Here is a 24,103-nt window from a genome sequence, read left to right as displayed (position 1 = left end):
AAATAAACCCCTCTGGTCACTGCAGCCGGATGCTGTGAATGCAGAAGCAGCAATGCCTGGTCACTACAACCCGATGTGTTTGCAGGGCTGGATGTGGCCACATCCAGCCCTTTCCCTCACTGTTGCTGCGATGAGATACCCAACAGAGCCGCTGCGGCAGTGCCACGTAAAACCAGCCTGGCACCAGAGTGCCTCTTTCCCCATAAACCACCCCAAAGGGAGGGTCCGTGTGACGGCAGCAGCGCTGACCCGCTTGGGCAGTACCCAGGGACGTGCCCGGGCAGAGCCGGCAGCATCTCAGCATCTGCAACTGTCTCCAATAATACCACCCAGAGGCTCCAAAATGTTGAGGAAAAAATAAATATAGCTCAAAGGAGACTCAGAGATCGAAGGGAAATGGCCATTAGCAACCCTCCATCTGCAGTGAAAGAGCCAGCCGTGTCCGGCACTCTGGATCTAATGGGTTTTTAATATTCTCGTGGCACGCACTGTGGTATATATATGGTAAGAGACACTCGGAGGTCTTGCATGAGCACCATTACTCGGGGGGCTGCTCGTGGAGTTCAGGCTCTTCCTTTCCCTGCCAGCTGCCTTGGAGATGTAGATGTTTCAATTATTCTGTCAAGCTGCATATTCCAAATTAAGGCCAGAGAAGTGTCTCTGTCTTATGTAGAAAGAAAAAAAAAATATATCCCTAAAAGGAAAAGAAATGAACTCAGAAATTAATAAGGCTGATTGACAATGCTGCTTTGGAAACTCTGGTACCATATGGCATCCTTGAATGGCTGCAGTGCTGTTAGGATGGAGCTGACCAGCTGGAGAGTTACTGTGGGTTGTTTGTAATTGTAATAATGGATATCAGATGGCTGGTGTGGAGCAGTTTATAAATGAGAACAGACAATGAGCCGCACTGTTTGTCAGGAAATCATTGCTGATATGGGCTTTGCGCTGCCCACCACTCCCCGGGTTGAGCCGGCTGCTCCCAGGGCACCGCGTGCTGCTGGTGGTACCACGGGCGAGCAGGATGGGGGGGCCGGCCACCAGCAAAACTGCCAAAAAAGCCCCTCACCTTACTAGCACTTCGGGCAGAGCCCCAGATGCCACCCAGAGATGGCGGCAGGGCTGATGTCCCCACGTGTGGCTGGGCTCTGAGGAAGCTAAAGCCAACAGGGATCCAGCCAGGGACCCACCAGAGCCTCAGGGGCCTCCCAGGGCTGATGGGGGCTCGGATACTGACACTTCCAGATTGTTTTTTGCGCTGAACAGCCGGAAAAATCATGACATTTCAGAATTTGCCATTTAATGGATTTTTCTTTTTCTTTTTTTTTTTTTTTTTTTTTAAAGTCGGTAACAGCGAAATTCATTATTTCAATTTCTGCTGATCTCCAGCTCTACGGCTTCTCATATAAAACGAAGCTTGAGTTTGGAATGAAAATGTCACACAGTTGTTCCCTCGCCTTTTCCAAAACAAAATTCCATCCAAATTAACACAGGGCATTTGCCCAGCTGAAATGTCCCCTGTGCTCCAGCTGAAGCCACCCGGTGCCACATCGCAGCACAGGACAGCGAGCCCCAGCCTGGGGATCTGCAGCCAGGGGCGGCTCGAGATAACGCTGCATTCAAGCCTTGGATGTTATACCTGTTTTTAATTCCCTAGCAATCCTGGATTGTTTTTTTTTTTCAAAAAAAAAACCCAACTTATTTAAAGAAAAAGAAATGGATTATGCAATTCAGGCCAATGGCATCTTTGGTGTTGGGGCCAGGGAGCGGCAGATGCTCCAGGACCAGCCGGAGCGGTTTCTCCCCATGGGGAGGTGGTCAGGACGGGACCGAGGGGCACAGTGGTCACCGAGCACAGGGCAGAGCATCCACGAGCTGCGTGATGGAGCATAGAATCATGGAAACCTTTTGGTTCTCTAAACCATCACCCGTAACCGAGCTCTGTGGTTATTGCCCTGAAGAAAGACCGACTCCTGCTCCCAGCTCTGAAAATGTGCCTTTCTACACCAGGGCATGGCTCTTCCTGAAAACTTCTCTATTTCTTTGTTTTTTTCCAGTTCGGAGAGGATTATTTGAGTCTGTTTGGACCCTCAGTTTCTAGGCTTTCATATAAAATGCAAGTAACCCATTCATTTTCATAGCAGAGGTTTTTTCTTATTTACATCAACCACTGGTTAGGGAAAATTGGCAGTTGATTCCCATGCACTGAACATCATCAACAGTTGATTTTAATCAATAAGGGGACACTGAGATGTGATGCAGACACAAGACACGAGTGCGTTTTGGACACCCCCTCCGGAGCCGGACCTGGCCCAGAAGCAGGAGGGGTGACAGCATCCGCGTCCCCGTCCCCTGTCCCCGCAGGCCTCCCAGTGACCCCATCGCATCCCCCCAGCTTTAGCCTGAAGTTGTCACTCGATAGGAAAACTCCCCCGCTTTCTCCAGCTCAACTTTGGCTGAACTCGCCAGCGAACTGAACTAATTGAAGGAAGCGAAGTCAGAAAACAGCCCAACGGCCCCTCCTGCCGAGGCGATCGCTGTCACAGCTTGTTCGCCCCGGTTCCTCGCAATGAGCTGCGGGTTCCCTGTTTGACTTTGGCGTTGCAGATGCATTGCTTACCGCTCGCTATCACGTTTTAAATCACCCTAACTGGAAGCCCCAACATAGGCTGTCAGCAGTTTAAATGCAGAGAGGTTTAGATTTCAAAAGAAAGAGATATTCAACTTGAATCTTTACTCAAATGCCCTGTTTTTTCCAGCACAGGCACTCTGGAAATGCTGAGCAGCCCAAGCTGGCTGCAGCCGTTTACTGGTACCCAGGTGTCCTATAGCTGGTGCAGCTTAGTGTGCTCAGCTTGGCTCTCCAGGCACCATTTTTGGGGTGTCATCTATTTAATCAGCCCCCACCACCCCCCCATTGCCCGCAGCGGGGCCCCACTCGCAGCCGTGCTGGTGTCGTTGTTGGTTTTTTATTTTACAGGGGTAATAGATCCTACCCACATCCTCCCATCCCGCTCCCACCCACACAGCGCCAGCATTAATGGTTTGCTTTGCCGTGCCTGGCAGGTAACAGCCCTGAAAGCGGGTGTCACTTTGTCATCCCAAGCCGGCAGCTGCGTGGCGGGCGAGGAACAGGTGGCAGCCCCATGTCCCCTCACGTGGGGTCAATGCTCATGGGGTCAGTGTGTCCTGGAGGGATGGACTGGGGATCCCCGGCTCCGCTTTGAGCCATGATGCATCCCCAGCCCCACCGTCTCCCTGTGCCCCTTCTCTCCCCTTCCAAGGCAGGTTGAAAAACCACAAGGAATCTGCTGGGGCAAGTTGAAAATCCGAGGTAGGAGCCAAATGAGCACCGGGATGGGCACATGGTGGCCGTGAGTGTGACCCTGGTACAGACACACCAGCCCCGAACCCTCAGTGAGCTGCAAGGGCACCCACAGCCAGACAGAGCATGTGAGAGAGAAGAAGCACCAGGGCTGACCAGGAACAACCATCATTGTCTACAAGTCTTTTCAACCCCTCCAGGGATGGTGACTCCAGCACTGCCCTGGGCAGCCTGTTCCGATGCCCAACAGCCTTTTCCAGGAAGAAATTGTTCCCCAGATCCAACCTCAACCTCCCCTGGCACAACTTGAGGCTGTTTCCTCTCGTCCTGTCGCTTTTTCCTTGGGAGGATGATGTGGAAAGCACAGGGCCAAGGATGAAACCCAGGAGGTGCGTCAGGAGCAGAGGGACAAGCTGCAAGAAGCACCTAAAGCTCTTTCTGCTTCAGACATCTGCAAAACATATCCCCTTAAAACTGAAATCAGGCTCCTCTCCATGCCTTCACTGCTGTTTACTGAGATCCCCAACACCTCCAGGGTGGCAGCTGACTTTTGCTTTGCATCTGTGTCGCGAACACATCCCATGGCTGGGAAATGCTAAAAAATGATAAAAACACTGTGGAAAACCCCAGAAAAGGGCTGAGTGCACACATGAGGATGGGGATGGTCATGAGAGCTCTTCATGGAGGAGCAGCAGAAACCAGGGGCACTCCGAGGGTGCGCTCTGATGGGGGCTTTGGCTGCAATTTGCAAAACGATCTCTCCTTAGAGAAAGAGAAATGATGGGATTCGCCCCACGGGTGCGAGTCTGGCTGGAAATAGAGCCCAGCGGCCAGGCTGGAGGCGATGCTGCTGCCCAGGCGGTGTTGCCCACCATGGGACGGCCCTTCTGCCTCCGCAGGGTCCCTCTGGAGCAGGGGCTGCTCCGAGCGTCCCCAGACCCTTCATCCTCCTCCATCCTCCAGCCCATCTGCCGCTCGAATCCCCGCTCCCCGGCTGCGATGTCAGGGCAGCTCCTGCTCCTCATTAGAGGTCGCAGCCCCTGAGCAAAGATTAATCTGGTGCTTGTGCGAATTTATCTGCATGAAAAGAGAGGGACCGGCTCTGACCTAGCAGTCTGGAGGCTGGTGGGGAGTTTACTGTCCCCTGAGCCGTCAAGCCAATTCCCTGCAGTAACAAGCTGTTGTTCTTGGCATCTGCTAGGCAGAAAGACTATGAAACACCCCAAATATCTGTTTGTTTTAAAAGGTAAATATTAATTTCAGGATGCTGTTTACATAACCAGACTCTTCAAGCTTGAAGTCATTGCCTTTTGCTAGTTGACACATGATATTCGTGTGTATTTAACGTTTATTTAACTCTGCTTGGCCCTGCTTGTGCCAGATGGCAGGCAGTGTGCGTGGCCAGGCACGGGCTCAGCCCAGTGCTGCTCTGAAGTGAGAAAAGGGGGTGGCTTTAGGCTTGGGTAGGAAACCTAGAGCTGAAGCCCCAGCCTGCAGAAGAGCATGAGTGCCTGGCTGGTCAGTGACTCGGAGGAGCAGAAGACATGGGAGAGGATCTGCTCGCTGTCTCCTGAACAGCGAGTTTCATCACCTCAGTAAAGAGCTGAAAGATCACAGAATCACAGAACCATTTTGGTTGGAAAAGACCATCAAGATCATTGAGTTCGACCATTAACCCAACACTGGCAATAAACCACATTCCTATGAACCTCAGCTTTGTGTCCGTTCAACCCCTCCAGGGATGGTGACTCCAGCACTGCCCTGGGCAGCCTGTTCAATGCCCCACAGCCCTTTGGGGAAGAAATTGTTCCCAGATCCAACCTCAACCTCCCCTGGCGCAACCTGAGGCCGTTTCCTCTGCTCCCGGCGCTTGTTCCTGGGGAGCAGAGCCCGACCCCCCTGGCTCCAAGCTCCTTTCAGGCAGTTCAGAGATCAGAAGGTCTCCCCTCAGCTCCTGTTCTCCAGCTGAACCCCCCAGGTCCCTCAGCCGCTCCCATCACACTTGTGCTCCAGCCCCTCACCAGCTCCGTTCCCGTCTCTGCACTCTCTCTAGTATTTCAATGTCCTTCTTATGACGTGGTGCAGCCTCAGCAGTGACCAGCACGGATCTCACAACGTGTTGTACATCCCTGATACACAGCCCCGACTAAATGCTCACACATCTCTTTTCCACCCCTCCAGTCATTGACTCTGCCAGCACAAGGCACTTTTGGGGTAATGCAGCACTGCTGGTGTCACTGCTTTCTCACACAATAAAAAATCGCAGCCAGATGGAAAACAATATGATGTTCAAGACAGTATCGTTTTCTTTATGGTTGCAGCAGGCTCCCATCAGCTTGAATATACAAACAAGTAAGATCTGAGATGGTTTCAGAGACAGGATTATGGTTTCTAAGCTGGGCTGGACGCTCTCAGTTTCAGACATTAATGTTTGAAGAAAGGGACCTCCCTGATAAATAATGTCCCCAGATTTTATCACAGAATTATTGCCTGTTGGGCTCAATAGCTGCTGTGCGCTCTGCCTCCCACCTGGTGAACAGGTCTCATCCCGCCCCTTCTCTCCTCCAGCGTTTTTTTGCTGGATGAGATCCCCTCCCCCCCAGGCAATGCTGACCTGCCTTTGTGCCAGGAGAAACGCTGACCGGACACCAGGACTGACCTCGGGAAACTCCACCAAGCTCCAGACCTCCCGTTCTGGCACCGTCTGCCCTGCGCCCCTTTCACTCAGTTCTCGCCTGTGTTAGTGATGCTTGTACTAAACTTTCCATTTTATCTTGTTTTGAAAACCAGTTCCCAGCAAAGGAAGCAGGCAGGTCACTCTGCCACGACCCGCGCCATGAGATAAACCCTTTATCGCACGAGCTGTGGGGTGGGATGCCAGCAATGAGCAAACGTGAAGTACTTGCACTGTTCCCCTTGCACCGAACAGAGAAGCACACCATGGAAAAACACAGTCCGTGACACGACTATTTGTCTGATACGCAGTGAAATGTCGTCACGTGTTTAAAGATGACGGGGGCATTTCCTGAGCTGTGGAGTGCACGTGTGAATATTTTAAGAGGTTTTGTTCTATCAGCCATCGACATATAACATGTATAGTGGTTGTGTATTTATAGTCCTAAAAATGCTGTTTGCAAAACTGTGGATGCTCAGTCGAGTGTGACATATGTATATATATTTAGACATACATATCTGCCTCTCTAGGATACATGTGCCCATATACTGCACTGGGCTGAGAAGTCTTCTGTCTCTTGTCCTGGATACATCACGTTTAAATGACTTTAAAAAAAAGGGTTCCAAACAAAGTCCATGTGCCTGTAGAGCTTCTTCTCTAATACACAAGCCTGTTTCAAGGACACACAGAAACATCAGCGAAGTGAACAGGTGTTGCTCGGTTGGACACAGAACACAAACCCATACTTGGAAAGGCTGGGTGGGATTTTTTTCTCTGAGAGCCAACAGACCTTGCTCTGCGTACCAGTGCACCAACAGAGCAAAGAGTGCAACTGTTCCCTTCCTTTGACAGCTGTTGACGTTTCCCAACCCGCTCCCCAGCTCCTGAGAGCACAGGACAAGCTCAGCTCTCTGTATGGCTTAAAATCTGGGGGGCTGGAGGCGAGGAAGGGGTGCTCCCTGCAGGGACGGCTACACCAGCATATCCCAGGGTGACACGGTCCCCCTGCTCGCAGGACATCAAGATGTGGAGCTCATCCTCCCTACACGACCATGCCCCATGTCTCACCCACAGCCCTGGCACCATTTAGATCTCCTGAGAAAGAGCATGGTGAGCCCGTTCCCTGCTCCCACCTCTGCAGAAGACATGTTTTAAATGTTTTAAATTTAAAACATGCGCTTGTTTCTGTGGGGAAGTCACATATAACTGTGGGAATGTCCCCAGAGCTGCTATTCTGACCTCCTACGTCTTTCATCTGCATTGAGATCTGGAAGATCAAGCCTTGTATGTACCCCGTCCTGGTACTCTGCAGGTATTATCCGTGTTATTTAGAACAAGCCTCTCCTCTTTGGCATTTCCCTCTGCAGCTCTTTCACCTTCAGAAACGAAGCAGCCACGCAGACCCTGCAATGGAGCTGCTCTGTGCCCACCATGGCTTCACCTTGGGCAACACCAAAGCTGTTGAACAGAAAGGAAGATAAACATGCATTAGCTCCTCCTTCTACGCTTTCCCCAGCACATCTCAGCACTTTGCTTTGCTGTCCCAGCCCTTCTCACCTTCTCCTCCATCCCAAGCAGTGCAGGACATGTCCCTGCAAGGTCACAGTGCCCGGGAGGGACAGGACACGGAGCAGGGCAGCAACAGCCCTGTGTCAGCACAGCTCTTCCCACCTCCTCCTCCACACTCAGGCACGCAGAGGGCTCCAACACGGGCAAACCTCAGGGAGATGCCAGGCTGCGGCTGGGGACACAGCCAGGTGGCTTGGGGAGCTGCTCCCATCATGTTGGTGATGGAACCCAGCCTGCTGCTCTCCTAGGAGCTTCACTTTGGAGACAAACTAAATTAAAACAAAGCCCTTATCAGCACCCCATACAACAGCCCTTTCTGCTTCACCAGCGTAAATTTGGCCACAGCGAGGACGTCGATGACACTGAAATGAAGTGGTGGTAAACACAGGCCAGAGCCAAGCTGCAGAGCAGCGCGGCAGGAGATAAGAGCCGTGCGGCGGATGCAGGCTCCGGCCGACCAGCCGGTCCAGGGAAGCGTTGGTGCCTCGCAAGGGGAGGAGGCAAAGCCACAAAGTTAAAATGAGGGTGATGGGACTGGATGGATGCTCCTGTCATCTTAGCACAAATTTGGATCTGCTCCTTATGGGACATCTGGGCCCAAGAGATGTCTGTTGCTGCCCAGTAAGCTTGAAACAAGCCTGTAGCTCCCTGAGCACCTCGAGCTGACCATGGCCAAGCTGCGGGGGCTGCAGCTCACCTGTGGCTGGGCTTTCAATGGGCTGCTGGCCAGAAACTACCAGCCCAGAACCAGGGCAGTTCAAACCCAGCTTGTTGGGAGGTGGCCCTGCTGGGACACAGCAGCTCTGACCTGTGTGCCCTTTTTTTCCCAGAGCCAAGTAGGACTCCCAGCTGTCACTGCCTTGATTAGACGGGCAGAGGGGATGGACAGTGCCCCAGGGCTGCCAGTCTGGATCCTGCTCCTCCCCAGGAGCTCTTCTTCACTGGCGATGAGCTCTGCCAAGGCCAAGCCAAGAGATGGCGGGACAGCAGGAGCCACACTGGCACCAGCAGGAGTTGCTAACTGGTGGTGAGGACACCTACCTAGCACAGGAGACTGAGCCCTGGCCTTGCTTCTAAGACTACATACATATTACATTGCTGGGAGCAGAAACCCAAGCTATAACACAATTTGCAGACACATGGCAACTAGTTTCAAGTCTTTCGGGAAGTGCCTGACCCAGCTGGCCTGCTTGCAGTCTCCCTAGAGAACACGTCTCATGGCAAATCCCTCCAGGACGGCAGCAATATTGTGCTTAGTTTTCAGATGCCCACTAGGTATCAGCACAAGGCTGCAGCCTCAACAAACTCTGAGCAGGACTCTCAGGCTCTCGGCGTTGCTCTCATGACCATGAACTCCATAATTTCTGAGCTTTGAGGTACCTACCAGAGGTAATTGACACTCAAGCTTTGGACTTTGCCAGAGTCTAAACTCACGTCTCAGCTCTGACACGGATAATTGACTTAACTTCTGGGTGTTTTTTCATGTAAATCTAAATGTGTTTTTCTGGGGCCAGACTCCCTGGGGCATTTGTGGAAAAGCAGCATTCCCTGGGAGATCTCCTAACACACAAAACTCCCTGGCCAACAAAGCCACCCCTACCCACGAGAGCTCGTAGCAAGGCTTTCCGAGTTCTCCCCCTTCCACAGAAGGACCATGGAGCTACCTGTTCCTTGGAAGAAGCCTCATTTTTCTTTATTGCAGCCTAATAGATAAAGGCTTGTAAGAAATATGAGAGACAGACGTACTACCATGGGTGTAATGACAGAATAAGGAGCAGTGGTTTTAAACTGAAAGAGGGTCAGGTTAGATTGGATACAAGGCAGGAAGTTTTTATGATGAGGTTGGTGGGTCACGGGTTGCCCACAGAAGTTGTGGGTGCCCCATCACTGGGGCATGAGGATTGGATGGGACTTTGAGCAACCTCATCTAGTACAAGATATCCAAGTACAAGTTGGACTAGATGATCCTCAAAAGTCACTTCCCACCCAAACCAGCCCATGATTCTTCGTCCCACTTCTCCTGCAAGGCTTGAAACATCATCTCCAGGACCTGATGTCTGTCCAAGCCAGCCTGGCCACCTAATCAATACCAACCTCGGCTACAACACCCAAGGCCCCGGCGCTGGGCTGTGGACTAAGCCCTCGGGTATTGTCACAACTCTGAGTTAGCGGGGAGACCACAGCGCAGAGGGGAGGCGAAGGTGAGATGGTCTTGGGGACGACATAAACCACAATTAGGCGAAAATTAATCATTAAATTAATACAGAAAGCATCTCCTCCGACCAAACAGGGACGTCCCAGTCCGCCGCCCCCCAGCAGGCCGGGGCCTCCCGCGGCCTTGCGGGGCGGGCCGGGCCGGGTAGGCCGCGCCCCCGGCAGCGTCACGGCGAAGGGCCGGGCCGGGCCGGCGGGGCCGCGGCGGGGAGCGGGAGGAGGCGCCGAGGAGCCGGGCGATGGTGGGGATCCCGGGCGGCTGCCAGTGTAAGAGCCGCGGCGCGGGGGGGGGCAGGCGCCGACCCGCTCGGCGCCGCTCGGCCGGGGGCGAAGGGCCTAGCGGGGCCAGGGGCGGCCGGGCCGGGCGGGGGCGGCGGGACGGCTCGGCCGGGCCGGGGGGCGGAGGGGAGAGCGGGAGGCGGCGGGACGGGCGGCCCCGCCGCCGGGCTCGGCCCCCCCGGGCCTGCCCTGCCCGGGTACGCGGTGCGGGGAGCGGGGGTGCGCCCTCCGCGCTCCTCCAGCTGCACACGTTTATATACAAAAATGTAAAATATTCCTGTTGGGTTGGTGTGTATTTCTCAGCATGTGGTTCATTTTCCTCAGAGTGTTGGGCAGCCGGGCCAGGAATTACTTTGGGGGGACCCCCACCTGTGAACCAGCCCGGCCGCACCCCTGCGGGCAGCCCGCTGGGTGTATGTTGAGTGTCCAGGCTGGGTGGGTTTTGGGACCCGTCCCAGGGCTGGCGGGGCTGGCAGGGCTGCTGCGGGACCCCCGGCACCCCACGGCATGGCAGGAGCCGCTGGGGGGTTTGGCAGCGGCCAGACCCAGAACACGCGTTGGGATGGGCATTGACCCACACACGTGTGTACGAACCTGAAGCCTGTCTGTTGCAGCATCCTCTGCTACTTGGGGCTGGGAAGGTGAATAATTGGAGCCCCATTTTCATTAATTTCTCAAAACAGGTTTGTCTCTGACTGGTGAGCAGGGGAGCGCGTTGTTGCTGCCCAGGAGCAGGGTAGATGGTCAGCTGCTGCTTCTCACCACGTTAACCTCGTGATCACTTTTCTCATCTGTGCTTGTGCACACAGCATTTGTTTATCCACAATCAGGAACGGACCGTGAGCCGTCCCAGGCTGAGGAGAGAGGTGCCAGACGGAGCCACGATGTCCGTGGGTACCGGGTATCTAGGCTGACAGCCTGGACAGGCCGTTTACCCACCGGCTGGATCATGGTTCTGTTGATAAGTCATAGTTCAGTGACAGGAGGAAAGCAGTTAAAAGCACGTCCCAAAGCTCAGAGGAAATGAGGGAATTTTCAAATGAAGTGTGATTGCTCACAGGGAAGCAACGTAGAGATAGATGCTGAAGCTAATGTGGAAACTGCAATGGGAGGAGGGCTCAGCAGCGAGTGAGCTGTGTTAACATCCACGTGGCTCTGCAGAACCCTGGTACCCGATTGACGGGCTCCAAACCTCGCTGCCAGGGAGGGCTATTCATTTTGTGTGCCTCGAAGAAAAGACCCCACAGGAGGAGCTTGGGTGAGATCATCTGCTTTAACCTCACTGTCCAGAAGTCAGCCCCCTGTGCCTGATCCCCTTTCTCCAAGCTCCCTTTGCAATCTCAGTGAAGGAACAGGCACTTATGAGGCTGATTCATCTCATTGGTCTTGGACACCTCTCTCAGGATGAGATGAATTATGAGCTGGAGTTGCCTGGGCTTTTTTATTGACTGCAAGGGGAGTCCAGGACAGCCGGCTTAGGCTTCGGCAGCAAGGAGGTAAATGAAACAAATCCCACCCGGTGTGTCTGCTCATGGTGCAGCTTGATGGTGTGTGCAGTGACTGGTCATGTTCTCTGTTTCTCTTAGTCTGAGCACTGGAAGGAGAAGAGCATTTGAAACCCTACTTAAAAATAATTGAAGGGAGACAGAGATCTTGCGCCTAAAGCCATAGCTTCAGGGTGGGTATGTGAAGCCAGTTCCTCTCTCAGCTGTGGCACTTTCTGCAACCTTGGGCAAGTTGAGTGTTTTTCTGGATCGTGGCAGGAACGTATAAATGTGTATATAGCCACTCAGTTTTGCAATATTAAACCCTGTCTGAGAGGAGGGCTTTTCATCTGGGTCCTGTTGACAGAACCAGGTCAGGAGGCGATTGCACTGACCTGATGCCAGCAGGTACAGCGAGGCCATAACCCCTGGCCAGAGGGGCGACAGTCACCTGGGATGCTTCGGGTGACTCAGCAGCAGCTAAAGCATCGTTTCTCGTGCAGCTTTAGTACAACTGTGGCTCAGCATCCATTGGTGAAGTGCTAATGGTAACCCTGGTGAGCCATACAGCTGTTTTATAAGGATAAGCACATAAAGATGCGTTATAGCCTGCGCCAGCATTATAGATAGAGCAGGTAACGATGTCCTGTTAGTGCCAGCTATTGAACGGGCTGAACGCTGGCACAAGACATCACTTACTTCTTGGGCCTATTGTCTGTCCAAAAACACTGCTGGGTTTTATCTTTGGGCTCGAGAAAGTGAATAATCAGCTGTAGATTCATATTTTTTATAAGCACAAATTATATGCATTGCCTTGGTGATTAGCCCAGTGATTTCTGCTGTATTATAAGTACAGTCACTGGCAATGTCGGGAGGTTGCTTGATTTCTTTGGGTGTGTGTTAAGAGAAGTGGATCAGTGCTCAGTGTGAAACTAGTGATCTGTAAGGAAAGGAGAAATGTGGGACTGCTTCGAAGCTTTGGGATCTCACATGGATATTTCCAATGGGCAGAAATTAAAATGGATCTTTCAGGGACTTAGTCTTGATTTTCATATGCTGTAAAATGAAAGGCTTAAGATGTTTCTCTTCCCTTGCACTGGAGTTCAGGAGAGTGAAATATACTGACTTGTTAAAGCAGTCAGAGAAAAGGAAAGGTGTTTTTTTATTTGCAGCTTCTCTGAATATAGAAAAGAGCATATACTACAGGTAGAGCTCACATAGTTGACTCTTAAAAGCAGGACTGGAGTGGAATAATGAGCTGAGTGTCATTTCTATCAGCCTGAGCTGCCAAGGCTTCACAGCTGCCTCGAGATGTTGCTGTAAACCACTGGAAAGAGAAGGAACGCTTGGGTTTCCCTTTCTCTGGCACGTATCGGAAGTAACCTCTTTGACTTCAGAAGAAGGAGGTGGCTCAAAAACTCATGAAGGTGAGAAGTGATTCTGTCTCTCCCCCTCTGATGCAGAAAGTCCCAGAGGCAAAGCTTCCACCCAGAGTTACCTGGAACTCTTCTAGGCTGAAAACCACCTTCCTGAAGACACTTGTCCAGCCACTGTCTGGGGCAGAAACTTCTCCTGTGTCCCCGTCACCTTCGCGTCTCTCCCTGCCACACCACACGTGTGCACACCTGTGTTTGATTCAGCTGCGAAGGTGTCGCTGGACATTGGTTTGGCTGTGTTTGTGCACTCCAGGGTGATCAGCTCTGAGCTTAGAGCTCAGCTAAAATGTTCTTTACTCCATTTCGCGTCCCTCTAGAGGGAGAAGCACTAACTTCTACAGGTAGTAACTTATCTGGCGATTGGAATTCAAACTCAAAATCTGCACATATGTTTTCCTCAAAGACTGGCTTTGCAGTCTTGGTATAATTTAAAGGATCAGACTATTCAGGAAGGGATTTTCTCCAGTGTAGATTTATGTTAATATTTAAGATAGTAGTTGATAATGGCTCTCAACCTTGGGTTGCAAGTATATTTTCAGAAGATAAATGGCCTGCCATTGTCTTGGCTTTGGGTCTACAGGTGACACTTTAAAGCCTTCTGAAATATTACAGAATTCTCTCATTGCAGGTATGGCTTTGAATGGAAAGTGTAGCATTGGCTTGTTTTTTTCAGTGGATGTCATAAAATAATTGGATGAATACTTAGTGAATGTTTGCAGAATTACTGCTGCTCTTTGAGTGGACTCGATGGACACACCAGTTTGTTGGCATCACTACCAGATTCTCCCTGAACTAAATACCTCTGCATTTTTCAATCCATATGATCTCTCGGGAGTTGGTCTGTCACTTCCTAATCGTGCGCCTAGTTGCTGCAGCAGCAAGTTGCTCCGAATGTATCACCTGGGATATTCCCGTCTGGCTTCTGTGTGCGTTTTGTCACGCCATTTCTGACAGGTGGCAACAGGGGGAAGAGAAGATGGTATAAAATCCTGGGGGAAAGAAGACAGGGAGAGCCTGTACATCGTGGGTGTAAGTGGGAGTAGGCTGGTGTGGCCAAGGACTGGTGAGGGGTGGTTGGGTTGACACGATCCAGGGACCTTCCCTGACACCCGCCTGGCTGACAAGGACTCTCTGGGCTTCTTCCCATGAGTGGGGAGCACACCAGTGCTTAGCCTCCTTACATCCCGGCGATGTTTTGTGTCTGTTAGCCAACAAATATTTGCGTTATACTGCTAAGCTGTTGTGCATCCTGTCTGCAGAGGCTCTTTGCATCTGGTCAGCGGCGCCTGAGCAAACGGAGCTGTAGTGTGGGCTCCATCTGTGCGGTCGCATGTTGTCAGAGCTCCGGGATGCTCTCTGTTGTCTGCTTGGAGCATGGTCAGCTTTCCTTTCTTTTGTGAGTATTGTGGAAGACAACATTTTGTGGCGATATTGTTTGGAGCAAACATTTTGGTGGGTCTTGGTTAAGCAGAAACTTAATTTAACACCATTTTAAAGGATGGGGGTATCTCCGCTTGCGGCATTTCCAGGTTGGGATGAGATTAATTTGCGTATCTTAGGTGATGGCAGGTAACTGCACGTGCAGGGGAGGTGCTGTAGTCAGGATGTTCAAACACAAAGAAGTCAAATGGCTCCCACGTTCCTCCCCTGCTGGGGAAGCTCTTTTGCATTCAAACACCCTGTCTAGCGGATCCGGATCCGCAGGCAGGACTCTTCCCTCCTCCTCCTCCCTGATTAGGTTTGGTAGGGGCCGAAAACCTGCTGATGAATTGTGACTGTAAAGATCTGAACTTTGAGGGGAGATGAAAAAAACCTTCAAAACATTTTCTGCCCTGGCAGCGTGTACGTGGCTCGGTAATGGGGTTTATCTTCTGACATCATTAGGGTCTCTGACATTTCTAGCTTAGAAACAATAACTTGCCTTATCCGTCGTCATGTTTTTCTAATTAAAGACAAAGCTTGGTAAATATTTTTTAAATGATTGAATTTCCCAAGTATGGAAAACACATGTCAGGAGTCAGGCTGGCTGCGTCCAATGCGCCTTTTCCCATCGCGTCCCTTGGAGCACGCAAGTGCAAATACAGATTTAGAGCTGTGGGTGACAGGTTTATCTGGGATGATTAGCAAGGATTTATAAACCAGGAGGGGATTTACTTCGCTTTCCCTCCCTCTTCTTCCCCCTTCTGTCCCCCCCTCCTCGACCCCCATCTCAGAAATAGGAAATTGGGATCACATTAAACCCTAATTGGTTTGGCTCCAGCGCTAGTTCAGGGGCTGCCAAATAGTTAATTTATTGCGTGAGAGTTTGGCCATGTGTTGAGAGGCAAATTTGCTTGAAGCAAGAGATCTTTGTAAACTGTACATCCCTTCCCGTGCCAGGTCCTGTTTACAGCAGCACCGGCACGGGGTGCAGGGGGTGTTTTCCATCCCCGTCCCGGCTGGACCTGCCGCGGGCGCCTGCGCCGCAGGAATAGTTCCCTTAAGAGCCTAAAGTGGTTTTAGCTGGACTTGGCGATCGACGTTTGGAAACTGCCAGCTAGATAAGGCGTGGGAGGCTCTCAAGAGAATAAATGCATCTGTTTGGGAGATAACAGCAGGCCTGGGCTGTCACCGCAGAGGTGGGGATTCCCTGGGGTGGCAAGATGGCTTTTCCTGGCTGGTGTGGGGAGGGGCAGACGGGAAGCAGGTGTGGGTCTGGCCCCACGGGCGCCCTCCTGGTCCCTGTCCTTGTCCATGAGGTCGCCTGGGCTGGTGGCTGTCAGACACAGCCCACCGGGAGTCCCGCGGCCAGCTCTGGGGCCACCAGCGTCAGAAGGACACAGACCTGTTGAGAGGGACCAGAGGAGCCACAAAGATGATCTGAGGCTGGAACAACTCTGCTGGAAGGACAGGCTGAGAGTTGGGGTGTTCAGCTGGAGAAGAGCAGCTCCAGGGAGACTGTGCAGCAGCCTCCAGTTCCTAAAAGGGACCTGCAGGAAAGCTGGAGAGGGACTTTTTACAAGGGCATGTAGTGACAGGGCAAGGGGTGATGGCTTTGAACTGGAAGAGGCGAGATGTAAGGAAGAAATTCTTCCCCGTGAGGGTGTGAGAGCCTGGCCCAGGCTGCCCAGAGAGGTGGTGGCTGAACCATCCCTGGAGACATCCCAGGCCAGGCTGGACGGGGCTCTGAGCACCCTGAGCTGGTGCAGATGTCCCTGTCATGGCAGGGGGGGCACTGGGGAGCTGGGGAGGTTCCTTCAACACAAACCATCCCACGATTCCGTGATTTCATGTTGTTTGCTGGTGGATCCCAGGCACAGAGCTGCGTTTGGCTCCTGTGAAGGTTTCTGGAGGCTGGACTGCGACAGAAGAGCTTGCGTGGCCTCGAAGGACAAGCAGCCCTTTTTTAGGCTGTCGCTGACACTGCATCCACTGGCACTCGAAAGGGAGTTATTTGGATTAAAGAGGATGCTGCAGCCTGAGTTAAAGAGTCTCACTGCTGGCGTGGCTCCAGTTTTGGAGTATGATTTGAAAGAGGCTGTGTAAGGAATAAATCCACGGCTGTGGCATTTTCTTTCATTTCTCACTGAGTTAAATAACAAACTTTGTGTTAGGGAGCTGCTTCCAGCTCCGAGGCAACAGAATTATTCCCGCCGTGCTCAGCAGCACCCTTTCCATGTCAGCTGCTGTTTGCATTGTGAACTTGATACCTGAAGGCTCAATATTGTGACCCTTTAATTTTCAGCTGCTGAAACGTACCATGTGAGTTGGCTAAAAGGGAAGAGCTCAGAGGGGAATGTGCAATAGTTATGCGGTGGGAGCAGTGTGTTTCTTTGGGTATTTCTTAAGTGCTGAGTGTTTAGGGGAAATTGATAGGTAGTAGCAATGCACTCTTAGCAATACTTTTCCTTCTGTAGCTCTTGCTTCCTGGGATGTAATAAAATCCATTAAGTTCTATTTATGATCTAAGGCCCAATATAGTAATAGTTTTATTTGGATAATTGTGGCTGTTTTACCTATAATCAGAATACTGAACACTTCCAAGCGTACTGCAAAACCCAGGCTGTGTATTTAGGGGGGTGCAGGGTTGGCACAGTCAAACGTTGGCCAGTTTTTCCAAGGAGTTTGACATCGGTTCAGCAATAAAAAACCCTGTATCAAGCCGAGCATCTTGTAGCGAGGCAGCTCCTGCCCATGGCTGCTCTGGAGTTTCCAGCCATAGCAGGGTCAGGCAGGCAAAGCGGAAACAAACTGCACAGGTATTGGAAGCAAAGAGCGATGGTTTGGTTTGGTTTGGTTTGGTTTGGTGAGAGCATCTTTTCACCGCGAGGTCTGTGACAGGTTAAACATCCATCAGGGAGCCACTCCCCACTTTTGCATCTCCTCCGTAGTTTGAAACGCAGCCATTTCTGGGATGAGCTTCTGTAATTACTTCAAAGTACATGGTACTACCACCACTTTTGGCAGGAAGGAAGCAGGAATACTGTGCTCCATCGCCAGACAAAATAGAAATCAACAACTGGGATTTTTCTCAAAGAGCGGATCTATCTTCTGTGCCATTAAATCCGAGTTGGATGGAAGCCTCGTGCCCATTTTGCATTTGCGATGCGAGTGTGGCATTCTGCAACCCGCCGCCCGTGTTCACGCAAAGATTTAAAGCATCGAATTCTAGCCAGAAATCCTTTCTAGCGCTTTGCTTTCCTTCTGCTGTTTGCTTCCCTCTTCGCACTACAGATGCTAATGGATCACCTTCCCGTGGTGAGGAACGATACAGGCCGTGCTTTATGAGAAACTCCTGAGAAACTCCTTCTTCTTCAAGAACGTTCTTTCAGGGATGCGCTCCCACTCCTAAACCATCGCAGATTGGGCAGCACTGAAAAACCTTCAAGCCTCGCTTGAGATCACTTGTGTCAGCCTGAACACGGATCTCCTGTTTGAGCCTGAGTTGTATTAAACTTCATATTGTCATCGCAGAGCCATCCGCTTCCAAGCAGCCAGGAGATCTGCGAGAGTCACGCTCTTCTTGATGCACCCCAGACCCTGGCAGCACCGCGTGGAGCTGCCCCTGCTCCGGGTGGGCTGCGGGCAGACGTGACCCAGCCGCCATCCAGGCTCTGAGAGCCCCGTTTGGTGAAAACCTGATGTTATTTCAGGAATATATCCTGCGCTCGGGGACCTGTGAGTGAGCTTTGTTAGGAACGGCTGCTGGAGCCGCAGGGGTACCCAGGTGCCTCCCTGAATACACCGGCCACCCTGCTCTGCCCTGCACGAATCCTCCCTCAGCACAAGTTTGGTTTTTCTGCGATTTCTACAGCTGCTGCTTGTCCCTCCAGTCTGAGGGCCAGGGAGATACCAGTTCTCCAGATATCCTCAAAGAAAAAGCAAGAAGCAGTGGCATACATGGGCTTCTTCAGGTGACCACGAGCAGTAGACTTCTCTGTGCCAACTCTGCTTCTCCAACACGGGATGAGTGTGTCGATCCACAGAAACAGCCGAGGTGAGGATGAGCCACCAGGGCCGCCTGTGTACACGCACCGTGCCAGGAATTTCAATCCCTCCCCCGTGGTCCTGTCCAAACGCTGGGCTGCTCCGAGCGGCGGCTCCGTGGATGGAGATGCACCTCTTCACACCTGTTTTATAGCACAGAAGCAAAATATTCGGGGCATCTAAATAGTTTACAGCCTGACAAACAAATTCTGGCAGTGGGAGCGTGAGTTTCCATCTCATTAAGCTGTTGGCAAAGCTCTGGTAATTCCAGTCACCGGGACAAGCGCAGGAATTGTCCCTCGACGAGACTGGTTGTGTCGTGTCAAAGCATCACTGTTTTTTCTCAGCAGTTGTGTGTTTATAGTTGAGGTTAAAAGAACGTGTTGAAATGTCAGTTCATTGGGTTCTTCTGTGGTGCCAGAGCAAGGTCTCGCGAGGTCAGAAAACAAGTGCCTGAGGATTTTTGTACAATAAGCATGAAGTGGATTTCTACACCTGATCACAGAATCCCAGAATGTCAGGGATCGGACAGGACCTCAAAAGAACATCCAGTCCAGTCCCCCCGCCGGAGCAGGAACACCCAGATGAGGTTACACCTAAGTTGTAATTAGGAATTGTTTTAAAATCTAATGTTTTGGTTTTTTTTTTTAATGTAAAACCTGGTGCTGATTCTCAGTTTTTCAGAGGCCTGAAGGTTCAGCTTGGAGGTCACAAGCTCAGCTGCAGCCCAGGTTGGCTTTGACAAAGTTCCTGCCGTCTCACAGCTGTTTGTTGGTCTGTATGAACCCAGCTGGTGGGTTTAGTCCATTTTCTTGGGGACAGGTCAGCTCCTGCTATGTTGGGTCCCATTTTTGATGCGCCATGAGTTGAAGAGATGGATGAGCTGGAGATCGTGGTGTCCTCTGGCTCCTCCAGCAGCCCAAGGATCAGGCATTTTGTTGAAGGGGTGGCACGCAGATGTCAATTGGCATGGGAAATTTGCCTCCGGCGCTGTTACAGATTTTACGGTGTCTTGCAAACAAGAGCGAGCAGTCTGCTCTCTCTGCCCCGTGTTAAGTTACACAGCTTGAGACAGGCGCATACAAAATTCATTTTAGAGCTCCGTCATCCAGTCCCAGAGACTAAGGAATGTTTTAGTAGGGCTTTTCAAAAATGCATATGCTTTATCAAAGGTCCTATTGTTTCCTCATTAAAGCAGGTTTATCCCTCTGGGATTAGCTGTTCTGCACGGGTCAAGAAGACAGCCACACTCGGTTTTCACAGTGAACTTCTCCTGCCTGCAAAGATGTACTGAGAAGCGGCCAAGGCAACTGGGAGGCTGAGTACCCAGGAGACAGAGGGAGGCAGGTCATGGGAAACGGGACCCAAGAGGAGTTTTTGTGAATGTCGGTTCGATTGGACTCTTGAACACATGGAAGTATTTTAGTGGGCTGCACCTCCAGCACTTCTTATCTTTTGATCATCCCATCACAGAATAATTTGGGTTGGAAGAGACCTTCCCAGCTCCCCCAGTGAGCAGGGACATCTTCACCAGCTCAGGGTGCTCAGAGCCCCGTCCAGCCTGGCCTGGGATGTCTCCAAGGATGGTTCAGCCACCACTTCTCTGGCCAACCTGGGATAGTGTTTCACCATCCTCATGATAAAAATTTCTTCCTTATGTCTAACCTGAATCTCCCCTCTTCTAGTTTAAAACCATCACCCCTTGTCCTATCGTAACACACCCTTCTAAAAAGGTTATGTATTTGTCATCTGTTTACTAGATGTGTAGAGAAGTAAAATGCGAAGGACTTACGCTAGAGCTGAGGTCCCACAAGCCCGGCTGCCGGGGACACGTCGTGCTGGCCGCGTTCAGCTGCAACCAACCTGGAGGAGCTGCAGCGCATCGTGAGTCCCACCTGGCTGGGCTGGTGCAACCCAAAGCTGTTGTGCAGGGGTGCTGCTTGTTCTAAGTGTGTGATTGTTGGGCATCTGTGACCTACAGCCATGAGTAGGAGCAGTGATGTACCTGGTGCTCATCTCTTCCACCCCGCTTCAGGCGTTTTGTGGTGGCTGGTGAGTGGAAAGGTGACCGTGGTCATTAGCTATATGTAAATGAGTTGTGCTGAACTCAGTGCACAACATTTCATTAACCACAAACGCAGCATTTATAATCCAAATACTGATACGGCCTGAAGCAGGGCAGGAGCTGCCGTTGCTCCGCTGTCCCTGCGTGGCAGCCAGGGCTGCGCAGCCCAGGTGTTCGCCTTTCACTGCAGCTGCTCCGGCTGCAGAAACAGGTGGAGACGTTCAGGACCATCAGCAAAACACAGCTGGGAGAAGTTCAGAGCAGCCCCACATTGGGCTGTTTCACCTGGGCAGAGCACACCCTGAAGCAGAATTGCCTGTGATAAACACGACTTCACCTCAGCCGTGGCTCTGGGTAGGATTAATGAAATGATAGAGGAAGTAAATGTATGCTCGAGCTGGTTTATTTTCCTTCTCTTAATAGCAACAACGCCAAATCAAATCAGCTGTTTCCAGAATGCTGCTTTTAACTGCCTGTGCCATCAAATCCAACCCCACTTTGAAGCAGCTTAGCTGATGAATGTCTCTTCTTCATCTCTTCCTCCAGGTTTTTATTATTGTTTTTTAAAATTAAGATGTTCCTTTCTTTCTCCTGAGACTTTGGTTTCTTTTATTTGTGGTGTAAAAAATGAAGATTTCGACAGCTGTTTAAGTTTCAAGTTTAGTAAATCTGAGTTTAGCGTTGCAGGTAAGTTTTGGCCTCTTCCTCTTTCCCCTGTTAATTAACTTGAACGTACAGACACTTCGCTTCTTGTAGCTCTTGGCAGTTGTGTGAGTGCGTACATCCAGTGAGGGGGTGGAAGAGCTCTGAGTTCTTCGATGCGATGTTCTGACCAAATGCTCCTTTCAGTCTATTAAAAAGTCTTCTCTTTGAACCCTCCCAAGTGTTTTTTGGCATCTTACTTCCCAGGTTTGTGGGAACAAACAGAGACTGGGGATGCTCTGATGGCTCCGTGACTGCGGGGAGCTTGCCCAGCATGCAGGATGGGAGCAATTCCCCCTTTACCTCTGTAAAGGCTCCTGTCCTTTTGGGTAGGGATGGTGTCACCTGGATGTCAAACACTTGGGTACAAGGCAGGCAGCTCCTCGGTGATGCTGTGGTTCCCCCTAAGCACTTAGGATGGAAATACAAATCTGGGGGGCTTTGCGTGACTCTCTCCTCCCCGTGTCTCTGAGCTCGTTGGGAATTTTGCTGTTGGCGCGGGTGGGTTGACACGGAAAGCGCTGGTGTGGCCGGTGGAGATGGGCACCCCCGGGTGAGGTGGGTCACCCGAAATCTGTGCTGGGGCAGCTACAGCGTCCGGCACAGACGTGGTGCTGTTGGCGGGGGCTGGTGCCTCCAGCTATTATGGGCTTTAGCTGGGTTGGTCTCGAGCTTTTGCATGTTAAATCCTGAAAGTTTGTAAGGGTGGGTGGGCTGTGCGCTTTGTCAGCCTGGTTTTCTTCAGCTGTTTCTCTTCATAGACACTCGCTGGATTTTTTTAGACTTGATTTTCTGTACTTGTTGTGTTTAGTTGGGTGAGTTTGTTTCAGAAGAATCTTTTAACTGAATCATTATTCTGTTGGAAAAATGTCCATTTGTCAAGACAGAAACATTCCCTGGGACCAGCATGTGCTCAGATCAGAAACTGCCCTATGCACCCCGTAAACATATTTACTAAACTGTTCAACATGGCCTAAATAAATATTTATGGATTCGAATGTTGTTCTGTGGCATGTTGGTAGAGCGCTGGCTGCTTGACCTTTGCCTGTCTTGATGTCTCCTTGTTGTGTGATTTCTGAATTTTTTGGTGTGGGTTTTTGTTAATGACTATATGGAAGGGGAAGATTTAAGTTCAAGTTTCGGAGGATGGTTCTGTTTCTGCTTGCCGAAGGCGATGAATGATGTCCTCAGCTTGAGGTTTAGCGTTTGAAGTTTTGCTCTGACAACGTGGCTTTTCTGCACGAGGAAATGGCTGCGAAGTTGGGGTGTGAATTCGCAGGGCAGCAGCTGCTGCGCTGACACCGTTTGGGAGACGTGCAGGGCGCTGGAGCGACGCTGCGCAGCCCAGGGAGCTGCCGCAGATCTGCTCATGGGCTGTGGTTCCACCGGCACGCAAACCTCTCTGGTGGCTCGATCCGGGTTTGATCCGGGATGAGGATGGATCGTGGTGGATCCTGGCGGGTCCTGGTGGATCCGGCATCCCCAGCAGCCACCACGATGGTCCCACGGTGGGAGGGGAGGGGCCGCCCCGGTGTGACCGTGGGCTGAGTTTGGCTGCTGACCCTTGGAGCAGCAGTGCAATGGGAATGACAAGGGATCTCCACCAGAGGAGAACAATTCACGTTAGTGCCTGAATATAGTTTTTCATCCTCTTAAAATTCTTCTGTTTCTTTGAAGTGTGAATCCCAGATGCTACAAAACTATTTTTCCAGTCGTGGCTCTGCTGTCTTGCTGTGTATTTTCCACCAAATTGCTGAATTATTGTTTTCCTTCTGGCCTTCAGGTTTTTTTTCCTATCTTTATCTTTTGGTCTGGGTGTTCTACATGGCTAAAACTCGTTCCTGTCTAGCATACCAATCTGAGAACTCCCACGTGAGACAGCGGCCCCACTGAGCTACCGCATAGCACAGGAATGCTGGGGTTTTTTCCTGGAAACTTGTAAACATGAACTTCCTGTTGACAGGAGCTGTAAATCTGCAACCAGGCTCTGCTTCCGACAGAACATGAAGGTAATAACATTTCAGGTCTTTATTCATCACACCTGGTTTTCCTCGAGCTGTGCCCAAGCCCCCCTGGGGCAATGGAATGGGAGGGAACCTGCTGCTTCCCCTGCACCTCTGGAAAGGAATCTTTCCATGTATTTATTTTATTTACAGGATGCAGTCCTAATAGAAGCCAGTTGGAGAATTTCAAAACCCTGATGGCTCTAAAATGATGCTTCATCAGTTGCTTTCTCTTCTTGTTTCTCTCTGCATCTCCCACCACAGAACTAATATGCATTTTTGGGGAGTTAACTCCATCCTACACCAAAAACAGGCCTTTTTGGATAACAAACTGGCTGAATTCTGGCAGCTATTGGAAAGCTTTGCACGTTACCACCCGTGTCACTTAATGTTGCTGTTATTTCTACCTCCAAGAGGAGATCTGGTGGAACACACACCCCACGTGAGTTATTGTGTTTTTTTCCCCAATATGTTTAACACTTCGCCCTTCTGGATTTCAGCTCTTGAGCCTCATCCCGCGTGGGGCTGGGAGCTGCTCTCTCTGCCCTGTAATGCTGATAAACATGTGGCTAATGAGCCAAACGCTTTACCTTCCTTCTCCCAGAGCCAAGACAAGCATTCCTGCAGCTGGGAGAGGGGAGAAGAGCTGCCCGGTTCCCTGTGCTGGGTGGTTTTTAGAGGCTGATACATGTTTTATTTCTGGGTGGGTAGCAGAGGCAAGTAGCAAACACCCGCGCAGGTGGCTGAGCTTGGCAGATAGCTGAGCTTGGCATAACATTGGCTTAAAATGGTTGGGCATGACCACGCTGACCTTCAGGATCAACTCTTGGGGATGCTGGGGCTTCTCGGTGCTGTTGGGGAAGGGATGGAGGCAGGTGAAGGACTG

At 51.2% G+C, this 24,103-nt stretch overlaps 1 protein-coding gene across 4 annotated transcripts in view; it reads left to right on the top strand.

The window, feature by feature from the left end:
- The first annotated feature begins 9,963 nt into the window (after window positions 1-9,963).
- Window positions 9,964-24,103, top strand: part of CBFA2T2 (CBFA2/RUNX1 partner transcriptional co-repressor 2) — a 59,447-nt gene continuing 45,307 nt past the window's right edge. For 2 of the 4 annotated variants that reach the window (XM_082065138.1, XM_082065137.1), the window contains exon 1: window positions 9,964-10,049. In XM_082065138.1, coding sequence (XP_081921264.1) covers window positions 10,022-10,049 — 28 coding nt within the window. In that variant the 5' untranslated portion in view covers window positions 9,964-10,021. The remainder of the gene's footprint in view (window positions 10,050-24,103) is intronic. The other 2 variants (XM_082065142.1, XM_082065141.1) reach the window with 2 other exon arrangements.

Source organism: Streptopelia decaocto (genome assembly GCF_964273445.1).
Source record: "Streptopelia decaocto genome assembly, chromosome: 14".
Lineage (NCBI taxonomy): Eukaryota > Metazoa > Chordata > Aves > Columbiformes > Columbidae > Streptopelia > Streptopelia decaocto.
The sequence above is the reverse complement of the archived record's forward strand: the minus strand, read 5'-3'. Positions and strand labels throughout refer to the sequence as shown.